This window comes from Tenrec ecaudatus, chromosome 5 (assembly GCF_050624435.1).
Source record: "Tenrec ecaudatus isolate mTenEca1 chromosome 5, mTenEca1.hap1, whole genome shotgun sequence".
Taxonomy (NCBI): domain Eukaryota; kingdom Metazoa; phylum Chordata; class Mammalia; order Afrosoricida; family Tenrecidae; genus Tenrec; species Tenrec ecaudatus.
Window position 1 is genome coordinate 183,056,580 of NC_134534.1, and position 15,258 is coordinate 183,071,837.

Consider the following 15,258-nt stretch of genomic DNA (forward strand, 5'->3'; position numbering starts at 1 on the left):
AAGGGCATGGTAGCTAGCCTTGAGTCTAGTCAGTTCTGTGTGTGCTAAAACTTTTATGAAACCTTACCGTATGTCTCTGAAGGTCTGCTTAAGCCAGTGGTTCTCAACCTTCCTAATCCCTCGACCCTTTCATACAGTTCCTTGGGGTGGTGACCCCCAACCATAAAATTATTTTCGTTGCTACTTCGTCACTGTCATTTTGCTAATGTTATGAATTGGGCGACCCCTATGAAAGGGTCGTTCTACCCCCAAAGGGGTCTCAACCCCCAAGTTGAGAACCGCTGGCTTACGCTATTTTACAGATTACAGAGTGGACTTGTCTAAATTGGACCGTCTCCTGCCATCTTCAGGAAGTTGGCAGTGTCAAAAACAACGGCTAAAGAGAATTCATCCGGACGTGGCAAAGGCCGCTGAGACTTCATGATGAGACCAGAAGACCACGTGTTACCAAATATGTTTAACTCTAAATCTCTGTACTTTCCTCACCTTAGCAATTTTCAAAGTATGCCCGGTCCTGCTGCTGGGGCGCAGGATCCAAGTCCAAGCCAGCACTCCAAGGGCTCTGAAGCCCCTCTGGGTTCGAGACTCCCCGTTGAGGAATTCTAACTCTTAATTACACGGTAGTCTTTTCTTGCCCCTAAAAGCCTTGGGTTCTCACAGCACAGCGGCTCCTCAGAGCCCTAGCCCGCCCAGGCACTACCTCAAATTTTACCCTCTGCTGGGAGGAGTTTCCAAAAGCCCATCTTCTCAAAATTTTCAAGATTTTAGGGAGTTTTTCTACATTTTTGCCCCCCCCATCTATAGCATACCCACCCATCGTGTAGTTAAGACCCAGATCTCCCACCCACCTCTCATCCTTTTAAGGATCATGAAGATATTCCTAACTCAAACATTTTGCAAAGAAAAATAATAATAAAAGAAAATTATTTTTTGCAAGTAGGATCTAGAATTCCCATCATTATACTTCAAAATTGCCTGTGTTTCTCAGTTCAGAAGAAGCTAGCATTTCAAGCACCTATCTGTGTGTTACAAGGCATCTTCTCTGCAGCCAATTGCCCCCTCACTCCCTTCACAAAGGTCCCTGCTGCAGGTCTCATTCAGTCCCATCCAGTAAATACCTACTCCACCCCGTGGTTTGTGATATTTTTGTTTTATTTTGCCTAAAGAACTACTGGTGACATTGCTTTCCGCCACCTGATTTGGTTTTTATTATGTTTGCAGTCCCCAGGGTAGCTCCACTGGATGGCAGTTTGATTGTAAGCATCCCCTTTGCACATAGGAAGTGTTCAAAGATCTGGGCTGCCTTAGAACGAGAAACGCCCACCCGATGGGCAGCCTAGGATGTAGATACTTGATTCCATGACCCCTAAGGGCAGAGATTCAGTAGCAGCCACACCGTGTGAGCAAGGGCATCTGACCAAATAAAACAATGCCAGGACCCAGAAGCCTTTCTCGTGAGAAAGAACAAGGAGAATGAGGCTCTGGACCCCCAGCCTCTCCATCACTCCATAGAGGTCCTGGTTCACCCCCTCCACCACCACCACCACCTGGAAGGCGCTGGACCTGGGAAGTCAGGTTCTCCTGAAGGTTCCTCTTCAGATCCCGGGTGGGTTACCTACAACCCAGATATTCCCCACCTGGGAAAGGTGCCAGAGGGCAGCGGCCAGCGGAGCTGGAGGTTGCCCCTCCCTCCTGGAAGATGGAGCTTGGGGCGGAGGCGGACCGAGCCCGGCTCCACCCCACCGCCGGTCCTGGGGGGCGTGGGACTCACCTGCTGAACTCGGTGGGCCTCGAGCTCCAGAGTGGCAGCCGCTGTTCCCCAGCCGCTACTCTTCTCCACTGGGCGCCTGGCAACCGCCTTTGTGACCCAGGGTCTCAGGGAAGCCCGAGCTGGTGGGGGTGGGGTATGGGGTACCCACCCCGAACGTAGGGGGTGGTTTCCGGACAGTCTCCAAGGGGTGTGGCCAGTTCCACTCTGTACCTGTGTACCTTCACCAGTCTGCGTCCAGCCATCCGTCCGTCCCAGCCCCTGGAACAGAGGACGGACACAGGACTCGGGTCTGAAGCCCACATGACCGGGTTGGGATCTTTAGTTCCTAAAGGTCAGGACCTGAGGCCAGTGTTACCGTGTGGGAACGATCCCTTGGCGAGGAAACTAAACGCTGAACACATGGCGAACTAAATTCTTGACTGAGTTAAGAAAGAACCCTCCTGGTCCATCTTCCCCTTATGGGGAGATTTGACAACTTGGTAAGCATCTCGTTAAAAAGCTGCCCTGTGTGCAGGGGTGGAGGAGGAGGAGGTATATCCAGTTCCCTCCCGAATCCCTCTGCCTGCTGTCAGTATGGTACCTGTGGTGATGCTGCAGGGGAACCGAACCAGGCACCCACTGGCCCTCCCGTCATCACTCCGGCACATTTCAGAATGTACAACTGTAGTCAAAGAAGCTCTCACTCTGACTGTGGGTGAGAGCCCCAGAGATGGGCTCGTGCAGAGATCTGTCTGGAAGTTCATTGTGAGACCCTGGCGGCCCACCATCGGATGCCCACTGTGCCACGTGTGTGGGGGTCTGGGAAAGGAGAGTCAGGAGGAAAAGAAGGACATGGCATGGAAGGGATGCCAGTGATTTGTCTTTCAATTACAAAACCTTCCCTCCAGTATGTTTGCTTTTATCTTCCTCTTGAATGAAAGCAACACCTATTATTTTAGAAGTAAACAGTAGTTTTTATTGTAGTTGGTTTTTTTTCCCATGAAAGTCCATGAGCAAAATCATGTGATTCAAGATTGTTGGTTAATCGGTTTAATTTTCTGGTCTCTGCATAACTATGAACTGACTGGAGCGCATGCTTTGGAGGTACCAACCAGCCTCTGCTGTTAGTGTTACTCCACACGCCTCCGTACAGCCCTGACCCAACAATGCTACCCTCATGTTACACATGGGGAAACCACAACGCACAGGAAGAGATGACTCATCTCTGCTAGATTTGGGATTTGAAACTGAGAGGGCCTGCCTTTAAATGAAAAGTAGCCTGTCTGACTTCTCTGTGACATGTGAGCCAAACACTGCATCATCGTCAGAAGCAGGATCTCAAATAGGGAAGGCTACCTAGTTGCCACCATCTACTTGTTTTAGAAATCATTTACATGAACATGCGGAAGAGCTCAGACAGATTGGAATCAGCGGTTTATGGTCAACCACTTAAATTTTCCCATCTTTAGTAATTTCCAGGGTGGTAATAATTTCCACAGGGTTTGTGAGGGCCCAGTGAAGGAATAGCATCTTTGTAAATTAGAAAAATCTCTACCCTATAAAAGAACTGTTAGTACTGGTTTATTTCTAGCTACTGCTAAATGTCATTTGACTCTGCAGTCACATTTTTTTTTTATAAAAGGCATGTCCTGTACAAACCTGATTGTAAATCTTTCTTCAAACCAAATAAAATTACTCATAATTCTATTTAGCAAATCAGATATTGACATTTTAAATGTATTCTTCGTGTTCTCAAGCATTTTTCAGTAGTTTCAGACAATGGAAAAATCTGCATTTCCATCTTGTCTTCAATTGATCGTGTTTGTTTTCTTGTGGACAAGGTTGATGGCATCAGTATTGCCATAATCAGTAGCCATTCCCCAGTTGATTTTTTTAAAAAAAGATAGTGCTACCAAGCTTTTGTATTTCTTTTCAATGTTTCTTAATTAAATGATTAGGTTAAAACATTTCAACAGCTTTTGCTATTATTAATTAGAAGCATTCCCACTCTGGTCATCGCATCGGTACGCGATGACAGGGTTCCAGGCTCAGAAAGCGTTGAAGTAAGACACACATCTTGTGCCTCTGCAGGAGCTCTGCTCCAAGGCGTGCCATCTACAGAAGTTGGCCTGGAGCAAACGTGGCTACCGGGCCAAGAGCAAGGATAACAAGGGCCAAGGCTCAATGATGAAATACCCTAGTATTGGTTGAATGAGACGCCTAAAAATTGTGTACCACAGATTCAGGCATGCAATCCATGAAGGAAAAACACCAAAACCCAAGAGGGCAGCTGTGGTAGCATTCAGTTCATCTTCAGGATGTCAGCGATTAGCTATGCCATCAATGTTCTCATGTTAAAGATGGAAAAAGAAAAATGTATTCCTTCTGAAAGGAGTGCGCCAGACCAATTTACAGTGTGGCGTTATTTAGAATTCTACCCATCTGATCACAGCTTCATCACTGGATATCCCCCCCCCCCAGAATATTTGAACTCGTGATAAAAGCGAGGTGAAACAGCGCATTGGATTGTTGAAAGGGATTTTTAAAAATCATTTTATTAGGGGCTCATACAACTCTTATCACAATCCATACATACATCAATTGTGTAAAGCACATCTGTACATTCATTGCCCTCATCATTTTCAAAGCATTTGCTCTCCACTTAAGGCCCTGGCATCAGCTCATTTTCCCCCTCCCTCCCTGCTCCCCCCTTCCTCATGAGCCCTTGATAATTTATATATTATTTTGTCATATCTTGCCCTGTCTGACATCTCCCTTCACCCCCTTTTCTGTTGTCCGTCCCCCAGGGGGGGAGGTCACATGTAGATCCTTGTAATCGGTTCCCTCTTTCCAACCCACTCTCCCTTTACTCTCCCACACTGGTCCTGAAGGGATCATCCGCCGAAAGGGATTTTTAAAAAATGACTTGTGTTTAATGCTGTGTGCATGTTCATGGGCACAGTCTGCACATGCTGTTTGGAGGGAGGAGGTGACGCGAGCCCACGCGCGAGGACGAGCAGCCGGGCCCGCAGCCGGGGGCGGGCGCGGGTCGCTACCGCGAGCGCACTCGGTCCTCGCCGCCAGCGCGGGAGCATCTGCGCTCCGGGCGTGGGAGACGGGCGAAAACGCGGCGAGGGCTGGGCTGTGCGCAGGCGTGCACGTGACCGTGACGGCGGGGGAGGGGCGCCCAGGGATGGGTGTGGGCAGGCGGCGCAGGCGCGCTGGAGGCCTGGCGGGGCGGGGCGCGTGCGCAGTCGCTCTCCCCTCGGCGGCCGCCATGGCGGGACAGGAGGATCCGGTGCAGCGGGAGATTCACCAGGACTGGGCGAACCGAGAGTACATTGAGGTCATCACCAGCAGCATCAAGAAAATCACGGACTTTCTCAACTCGTTCGGTCAGCGGGCGAGCAGGGGCGGCAGGGAGGAGGGAGGCCTCTGAGGCGGGGGTGCTGAGAAGCCCCGAGGGGCCTCTTCGGGGAGCTCCTTGTCGCTCGTTCTTCGCTTCCTCCTCCGCCCGGCCCACCTTCCTGCACCCCCTGACCCCGCGTTTCCCCGGGCGGCGTCGCGGGCTGAGCCTGCCCTAAGCCCAGCTCCTCGGTCCGTGCTCCACGAACCCTCTTTCCCCGGGCGTCCGGTCTTCTCTCGCGAGCCTCCCCCACCCACCACCACCCCACCCCCGCTCGCTGCCCGGGCCGCCGCGCCCCTCCTGCCCCCGCGGGGCACTTGGACGTGCGCCTCCCAAACGCAGCCGGGGCCTCTTGCAGAAGCAAGAGGGGCCCCCTTTAGCCCTCTGCCCGTGTTTTCCTGCGCAGCGTCCAGCCGCTGCGTGCCCATGCCCGTGGGCACGGCGCCGAGAGTGGGCACAGCCGCGGGCGGAGAACCAGGGTCCGCCCGCCTGCATCCGGAGGTTAATTCCAAGTCCTTGGCAGTCTGTATTACTGGCGTCGAGCAGGTGTTCCGTTCCTCAGACGAACGGAGGGACACAGGGGTTCCTTGAGCAAAGTGGCAGTGACCCCAGAGTCGTCCTCGCAGTGTGCCGCTTGTGACAGCTTGGCGTTACTTCCACAGACTGAGTGTCGGGTCAGAGAGCAGGCCCGCGGCAGAGAAGCCGCCGAGCCTGAGGGAGACCTAGCAATTCCATAAGTTATGGGGGCTGTGTCTAGTTTTTCTTTAATATATTTATTTTAAATACATATTTGCTTATATATTTTAAATATACGATAGATATATATAGTTTCTTCCCCCCCCCCCCCCCAACTCATGTGCTTTGGTTCGGTTCCATGATTTTACCATTTCGGAATGAAGATTAAATAGGGAAAACTATTAAGGTCCTGAAGATGAAATAGGGAAAGTATAAAGATGTGTATCAGTGAGACATATTCACACACATTGCTCATTACTCCAGAGACTAGAGGATGTATTGAGCGCTCGGCATCCTGAGCATGGTTTAGTGCGGCCAGTAAGTGGGTCTGGAGTCAGGAGACCAGGTTCAAAGGTGTTAGACGAATTGGTTCTAAGGAGCTGAGAGCATTTCAGAAATCCTGACCTCTTTGCTGCCTTTTAAAAGCTCTGTACAGATTTTGAGTATCCAGTCTCAACTGGTTTCTTTCCCCTGCGAGCTTAGAGCTGAAGTATTCAAGAGGTGGGGCAAGGGTGTAGAATGAAGTAGCTTCCCAACTTGGCTTCCTCTGGAGAGGCAGTGAACATGAGAGAAGCCACTGAGGCCGTTTGCACTGTGTTAAGAAGCAAACTTAAACTTAACAAACGAGTAGAGCTTGGATATGTGCCCACCCAGACTATCGTCCACATCACTCAAATTGGATCCAGCTAATGCAATTACTTCATTTCTGAGCATAGAACTGTATGAATAAGCATTTGGTTCACTATGTCTTTGACATGAGTCTTCTTGGAATAAATGTCACACCCACTGAATTTATAAGTAGGCAGGACTTGGGGCTGACTGAAAATTGAAGAGTTTGGTTTTAGGATTTGCACTGCATTTGCCCACCGTCTTTAATAGACAAAATATTTGCTCTGAGATTTTTAAATCACAGGTGTATGAGTCACACTTGGTGATCAGATAGAGAAAATGACCCTTGTTGTTATTTCCATCAAGTCCTAAGCTGAGGAAACCAGATGCCCAAAATGCTGCTTTGGTACCAGGAACAATGGCCTCCTTCAGCCCAAGCCTTTGTCCTTCCCTAAAGTGATGATAATGTCCTCATGTTTGGAAGTAATTTACAGGTTTGGGAAGACTTTTAAAAGTAAACCTAATTATTTTAAAGAAAAATAATCAGTAAGGAAACACAATTGGGAAGCAAGATTAAAAATGAAAGCAGTTTGAGAAAGTAAGTGCAGCTCAGGCAAGTCCCTGAAGAATGACCGAGTTCAGGCAAAGGCTGAGGAACTGGCGGGATCCTAGGAGAGACGGGAGCCCGAGTCTTGTCGTTGGAGGACTCCAGATAGTGCTGTGTGAGGTGCCCGTTCCTCCTCTCAGCCCTTAGCATCAGTTCTGATGTCATCCTTCTGTTGTGTGTATGGTGGTGCAAATTCAACAAGAGCTTATTGAGGGAGCAGCTAGGACTTCTAGAAAATGGCAGCAATCTTGACTGTCCCCACCTTGACCACAGAGAATCTGCAGAGGGAACAGGTTTCCTAAGACACTAGTAACTTCCTTAGATTTTTCTTCTAAATTTTATTTTATTGTTTTTAGGTGAGAGTTTACACACAAAATTACATTCACATTTGGAATTTTCATACAGACATTTTAATAGCAATTTTTATACAATCTTCATGGCACCAATTAGCTTTTAGACAGTGTGTCAACTTCCTAATTATTTTCATTGTTTCCATTAGTCTAGCTTTGCGGTGCCACCTCATCTTCTTATCTTTGCTGTTGGGTAAATGTTGACCTTCTGATCTTACATGTTTACTTTACGTGCTGGGCAGACGACACCACCTTTTGTGATGGACTTCCTTCACAGATTCATCTGTTTCATATTTCATGGCCTCATTACTCATATTCTGTTGATGGAATATCTGCACCAGCTTGGTTTCCCCATTCCTCCATTGATAGGCACCTAGGTGGTTTCCATCTTCTGCCCTCTGAGCTGTCATCGCTTTGTGTTTGTGACAGAGGAGTTCGCAGTAGCTCCTTCCCTGTGGTTGCAGCTGGAGAGAGCTGAGTCAAGATCTCTGCAGTTTTCCCTTTCAGGGTTGTCAGACCGATTGAACTGCTGGAGGACACTGGTTCAGATGCAGCAACCTCGCCCTCACACTTCCTTCAGCACTTTGAACTTAGTGGATTTCCTTTAACAGATCGGCACAGCTGTTGACTTTTATTTCCCTGCTTCCCGTGCTAATACATGCTCATTGCATGAGATTCAGGATGTGCCGTAAAGAGGAAAATAGAGGAAGCGGCTAAATTAAAACCTCCGTTTCTGTGCTTAGCCGACAGATAGAGCATGCCTGCTGTGACCCCCGCCATGTCAAATGATGTAAGGAGTAAGAACCCATTGACACAGTTCTCATTCCTACTACGAAATCAAGACTCTTACATGGGAAAGGCTGCGGTCATGTTTGTAGTGAGTGGCAGGTTATGTGCAGCAAAAGGAAAGCTGGAGCCATGTGGTGTGTGGAGACCCTGCCACGCCCCTTCACAAGGCCTGGGTTTGTCAGGTCCAGTCTGGTGACTGTGTACATGACCACACTCTGCAGTGAGGTCTGCCCAGTCCTGGTTTATACGTAATGGCAGCGGAAAGACAGTCAAGGTTTCTGGAGGTGAACACATCTACTTGTCGACCGTGCTTGTGCAGGTGGACTAGTAGCAGAGTGTTGTCCTTGGTTTCTGTTGTGCTTCTTACCAGACGGACGGATCTCTCACACCAGAAATCCGAGAGGGCCTTCTCGCCCGTCGTGCCCTCACCCCCCCACAAACACACACACACATGTCCACCTAACTCCGACATGTTTCTTTTCATGGAAATGACAGGCCGTTCATGCTCTTCCTGAAGAACAAGGAGGGTGTGCTGCTGTGCTCCCCAAAACCCCAAAGGGCGAGATCCGCTCCTGTTGGACCTGCCTCCCAGGAGCGGTGGGGTGCTGAGGTGCTCGAGGGAGCCCTGGGTGCTAGCAGAGTGCTAAGAAGACGTGAGAGAATGAGGAAGGCTGCCCAGAGTCTCCTTAATCATCGAGATGGGAAGTAGCTCTGTGGCTGCCAGGGCCTGTGGGAGAGAGGGGAGGGGCTGCTAATGGGTCCAAGAGTTCATTTAGAACGTGGACCATGTTCTAGAATCAGATTCTGGTGGCAGTAGCATGGCTGTTGATAGAGGCAGGTTGAGTAAGGTATGGACGTGAAATGAAAGTTAAGACACAGGTTGGGTGTAGTGTCAAAAATGGATGCTGACATGCTTTCGCATAGCAAGCAAGGAAGAGCTGAGAGGGAAGGTTGGTAGCCAAGTGTTGTAATCACTGAGTGGGAGAGTGTCTTGGAGAGCACATCTTTGAAAGGCTCACAAAGTGAAGATTTTTGAGAACTGGCTGAAAAAAACCTGTCGGGAGAGGTATTCGGAAACACTTAGCATGGCTAGACACCTTTTTCTCCTGTGTGTTGAGAATAGTTGGAGATCTAGTTGCGTCATCTTTTAGAAAAGTTTGCAGAGGAAAAGATGTTTCAGTGAAAATCTAGGTTTCATTTTGAGCGACAGTAAGAGAAGATTGGAAACGATAGAGAAGGAAAGGAAAGTTGAGCTGTTTTTCCCAGATGGATTGTGGGCCCCATAGGTATCGGCTGTCCTCCAAGCTCTCTTCCAAGATGGCTATGCTGATGAGACGCTGTGTGTTCCTAGAGCAGAACTGCAGGCATGGCCCCCACGAGCTTGGGAGTATAGGCACTTCCCCGTTGACCAGTTTCTGTTTTTTTCTTCCCTCTCCCTTTTCCTCTCTATTGAGATTGCTTTCTTCCTCTTTTGATTTCCTGCTTTGAAAAACTCGTCCTTTGCCTACTTGCAAATGGCTGTCCGCAGCGCCTCGATGTATTCTTTTTTAAAAAAACATTTTATTGGAGGCTCTTATAGCGTTCCATACATCGGTTGTATCAAGCATATTTATACACACACTGCCATCATCACTTTCTAAACATTTACTTCCTGTTTGAGCCCTCGTATGAGCTGCTCTTTTCCCGATGTTTCACTTTGTCTTGCTGCTGTAACAAACGACCACAAACATCAGAGCGTCACCCACGTACGCTGCATAGCTGAGCATTCCGCAGGTTAGGCCAGCACCACTTCTTCACTGGACTCCGCTCAGGTGGCTCAGCTCAGGACTGCATCCGTCTCTGGGGCTCTAGGGGAGGGTCTGCTGCCTGCCCTTGTTGGTAGAATTCTGTTCCTGGCTGTTGTGGATTGAAGGCCGGCCCTTGCTTGCTGGCTGTCAGCGGAGGCCAGTCCCAGCTCCTCACGGTCATCTGCATTCCTCCCAGTTAAGTCTCTTAGGTTTTGAATCTTTCCTCCGTAGTCTACCCACTTCTCTAATGCCCTTCCACTCTTAAGGACTCCTGTGATTCCATGGGCCCAGCTGGATAATCTAGGATCACCTCCAGATCTCAGTTCCCACCTTAATCACATATGCACTGTCCCTTTTGCCAAGTGTACATAGTCACAGGATCCTGAGCTTGGGGAACATTATCTGCTGATCCACTCTGAGCACTGCATCTCTGAAACACTTGCCACTCTTCTCTCCGACCTCGTGTCCTCCCTTCCCCTGTTTGTACCCTGCATGATGTGTCATTCCTTCTTTTTCAGGGTAGTTGGTGTGTGTGTGTGTGTGTGTGTGTGTGTGTGTGTGTGTGTGTGTGTGTGTTTGGAGTGACATTAATCCTGAACAGCAGCCTCCTTTTACCAGATATGTCGTGTCGTTCAAGACTCGCGACGCTAAACGAGAAGTTGACAGCCCTTGAGCGAAGAATAGAGTACATTGAAGCTCGGGTGAGTAGGCTTGGTGAGGGCCTTCTTCAGTAAGACGGGCTGCCCCGGGGAGACGCACATTTCCACGTACTGCTGTAACCACCCGGGAAGTAGACTGTACACAGGAAAACGGAGAAAGGGAGTCTTAGGTCCGTAATTCCCCAAACTGTGTGCTCTTCTCCTCCGGCCTGCCCTCTCCCTGCGGGGCTTTAAAATGAGATCCTTTAAGTGATCTTGGAGCAGGAGAGAAATAGGGCTTTGTGTTCCTGTGAAGAGTTCATCTCAGAAACCCGGGGGCAGTTCTGCCCTGTGCTGTAGTGTCTCCGAGTCGGCGCTGACTGGAGGCGTCGTGGTTACGTGTTGGGCTGCTAACCACAAGGCCAGCAGCCACTCCAAAGGAGAAGGCCAGACTCCCTACTCCCTGAAAGACTGGCTGCTGGAGAATCCGCGTGCGTCGGTGTCCACTGGTGGCAGTGAGCGTGGTTTTTGATTGGAGGCCTTTAAGGGGAACCCTGGTGTTTACCTGTTGGATTGCTAACAGCACGGTTTTCTTCTGGGGGATGGGATCTTGGCGGGGATGTGTTTGAGTGTATCTAAATTTCCATTTTCCTTTGACAGGTCACAAAAGGTGAGACTCTCACCTAGAGCTGTGCCAGGATGCTGCTGGGAAGTGGCTTGACAGACCCAGGCCCGCGCGGGAAGGCCCAGCAGCCGCCAGCGCCTTCTCTCCTGACAGAGCGGGGCTGGTTCTCGTTTTCCTCTTTTCAAAAGTGTGGCCTTTGGGCTCTGCCGTGTACATCTGGGGGTATGATGTGGCATGTGGGGAGGAGTCCAGGGGGACTCTGGGAGACATTAGACACTTGACCTTTTCAGCAACATTTTATAGAACTACTTTTCAATGTCTGGAGGCACTCAGAGCCAACAGCCTGGGACTCTGTGAGGTCCGCCACCTCTCTCCCTCTCAGCCATTCCTTAGAGCTCCTCATGCCTTTGCACCGTTTCTTCAGACAGTCTGTCTCATGCACCCCTTTGGTAGGGAGTGGGACCAGTCCTGGCTGAGACACTCGTACCCTGGCTAGGTGGCTGCCAGGGAACGCTGTCGCTAACACACTCGATTTTTGTCTTTTTGGGGAGAAGAAGGCCAGGCCCCCATTTTGCTTGGAGGGACATTTTCAGAGGTTTTTGTTTTGTTTTGTTTCCCCGTGTCACCTGGGATCTCTTTGCCTCTCTTACTTCCTAATAAACTCCTCAACCTTCTCTGACTGTTGTGCGTGTGGTGGGGAGAAGAGCTGGAGGTGGGCCTCCCTTCTCCACGGAAATGGAATGGTGGGATGATTCTCTTAACATCAAACCTCCAGAGGTGGCAGTGGGGGGTGCAGCCCAGGTGGCCAACCAGCCCGAGCCCTGTGTTTGGGTGTCCAGCCAACTCATCATGGGAATCATTTGGTCATTCAGATATTTGCCAAGTGCTTACTGTGTAGGCACCTTAAACGTCAATAAAAGATAAGAGTTGAAGCAGACATGATGCGCACAGTCTTTTGAAATACCAGCATTCACACACTTCCACCACCACACAGGACATTCCATCAGTGCAAGCGAAATTGTCCACTTCTTTCACAAAGCAGATAGTTTAATCAGCAGCGTCGAGAAGGTTTTCTAGCTTTCCGAGTTAACTGAAAACTTAGCCAACTCAAGTCCAGGCTTCTTCCCAATATAGAAATCTCCCTTAGACTCACACAGATCATGGTGCTTTGTACGCGAATCCCCCTGACTCAGATTGTACCTGCCTCCCAAACGCTGCCTCAAGCCATCCCTTCCCCGGAATGTTCTGGATGTTTCTTTGATTCAGTGCCTCCCGTTAGGACATGCTCTTTGGTTTTGTGCGTGCATCCTGGAGTATGCAGACAGGCCTGGTCCTGTGCTGCCCATGGGTGTCCTCTCTAAGGCAGGTGAATCCCAACTGAAATGGAGGGTGGAGGTCAGTCCTGCGGTCGGGGCAAGCCTTTTCAGGATCCTTATTTGGGGTCCTTGGATGTCTGCTTTAAATCCTGCCTTCATTTTCACAGGAATTTCACAAAAGGGACGGAAAACTGACGTCGTTCACATGTGGCAAATGCTGCTGTGAGCATTGCTGGGCCCTTCTTGAGTCCTCTCACTACCATGAGCCCCTCTCCGGAATACGCTTACTCCAACTGGGGTTCATGGCCTCTCCCACTGCCCATCTTTCCACAGTGAGGAGAGGCCAGAGCTCCTAAAGTTCAGATCCACCTTGTCTGGGGCTTGACGGTGAGCTGACCAGGCATTGAGCTCGTGCTGTACGTCAGAGCTGTAACACGAGCATCATTGGGACAGGCATGAGGGTAACCTCCAGAGGCAGGAGGACAATTGCTTCTCTTGAAAATGTCAAGTGTTTCTAATCTTGCTTATTGGCACCCAGTAATTGAGCCAGTGGCCCAAATAATGCCCTCCTTGGAGAGCGCCAAAAAGCCACACCAGCCAAGCCTCCCTCTGGGAAGGGAAAACCAGAGGGCCCGCCGCCTGTTGGGCCCCACTGCACCTCCTGTCTGCGCGGAACCTCAAGACCTGACGATTCTGCAGAATAATTCCTCAAGGATTCTTTGGAGCTCATCTCCCAATGTGAATGTGAAAGGAGCCGATGCCCATGGTTTGGAAAGAGGCTAGTACTTTGGCTTAATTCAAATCCTTGAAAACTGCTGAAGGTTTTGGATTCGTTTGAACTAGTGAGCTAGGAGGCACGCATGCATTATGCATCTCTCGATGCTTTTTAAAAAGCTTGACCTAGATTTTGGAAGCAGAAACGGTGAAATGGTCGCTTTGGCACTGGAGAAACGCCCTGTTCTGTCCTCTCGTCCTGGGTACTCAGTTCCTGGAGCTGTCCTGGTGGCTGCGGAACAGCTGAGTCATCTTGTGACCAGAGGCAACACGAAGTGGATAGGAAAGCCGCCTGTTCGCCTCTCGTCTCCCAGAATGTTTGCTCAGTTTTTCATAAGGCTAAAGAAGCCACCTTACCCCCCTAAGAAAACCCACGCTCATCAAGTCCGATTCGGGGAGCCAGGTGTTACCATGACGCTGTCCAAAGCCCCAAGGTTTCACCTGTGGTTGAGAGCCACCCCGCAGTTTCCAGGCCTCTGGGCAGGGTACAGACCACAGGTCCCTCTAAAATTTAAGTCTACGTGGTACAGAAAAGCTGCCAGTCTTTAAGACTACCAGAACATGTACTTCATCCTTTAACTGGCCAAAAAGTTGGGATGCTGTTTGCCTTTGAAGAAGTCGTCTTAGGAAACGCAGTGTGTCCGGCTGGTGCCAGTGTTCGCTCCACAAATAGCTGGTTTCTCGAGGCCAGGCAGCCGTCAGGGAAAAGCAAGGTGGGCTTCGGGTGGATGTTCTGATGAGAAGTTGAGATTGAAGCGAAGTGAAACCATAAGACTTGCCATTGTACAAACAAGCCCAGACAGGTTGAGTGCGGTCCCAAGGTTGGTCATTCCTCTGGCCGCAGGGAAGGAAAAATGGACGCTCTGGCGGCCTTGTTTCCAGGTTAGTGTCATTTTTCTGTTGGGTGCGGTGCTAACCCTCTGCTTGTACCAGCAGCTGGTCGGATCTTACAACGTGAGAGAGCCAGAGAGCACTTGTCAGAAGTGATGCCTTTCGCCCCGATGGAACAATATTAACACGTCAGCAGGGCTTGTTGAGGTTGCTAAGCATGGGCTTGGCAGCAGACCTGCATCTGTATGCTTGTATTTAAAAAATACTAATTGTATTGAGGGCTCACAGCTTTTATCACAGTCCATACAGACACCCATTATGTCAAGCACATTGGTACATTTGTTGCCATCATCATTTTCAAAATTGTTTCTTTTTCTACTTGTGTCCTTGGTATCAGTTCATTTTTTCCCCTCCATGAATGCTTGATTTATAAATTATTGTGTTCATGTCACATAGACCAGTGTCTCCCTTCACCCATTTTTCTGTTGTTCATCCTCCCCCATGGGGGCTGTTATACATTGATCATTGTATTTGGTTCCCCCTTTCTCCCCCCACCTTTCCCCTACACTCCTGGTATTGTTGCTCATTATTGGTCCTGAGGGGTTTATCTGTCCTGGATGCCCTTTGTTTCCAGTTCTTATCTGTATTAGTGTACATGTTCTGGTTTAGCTGGATTTGTAAGGTAGGATTGGGATCATAATAGTTGGGGGGAGGGAGCATTAAAGAACTAGAGGGAAGTTGTATGTTTCGTCATTGCTACACTGCACCCTGACTGGCTCGTCTCCTCCCCAAGACACTTCTGTAAGGGGGTGCCCAATTGTCTACAGATGGGCTTTGAGTCTCCATTCTGTGCTCCCCTTCATTTGCATCAATATTGTTTGTTCTGGTGTATGCTTGTATTAAGGCTCAGTATCTTCCAACTCTTAGACATACTAATTTCCATAGACTACATTTTTTGAGATTCATTTTACCCTCCAACCTAAACTCATGGTGACAAACTCAGTGTTATTTAAAAGTAAACAAACCAAAAGTAAACAGGTG

The 15,258-nt window shown here is 49.4% G+C and overlaps 1 protein-coding gene across 1 annotated transcript; it reads left to right on the plus strand.

Annotated features, from left to right (window-relative positions):
* Window positions 1–4,984: 4,984 nt before the first annotated feature.
* On the plus strand, window positions 4,985–11,970 carry BRK1 (BRICK1 subunit of SCAR/WAVE actin nucleating complex). The gene is made up of 3 exons (XM_075550458.1): window positions 4,985–5,145; window positions 10,652–10,734; window positions 11,332–11,970. The coding sequence occupies exons 1-3, from the start codon at window positions 5,028–5,030 to the stop codon at window positions 11,356–11,358; spliced, it is 228 nt and encodes a 75-aa protein (XP_075406573.1). The 5' UTR covers window positions 4,985–5,027; the 3' UTR covers window positions 11,359–11,970.
* Window positions 11,971–15,258: the final 3,288 nt, after the last annotated feature.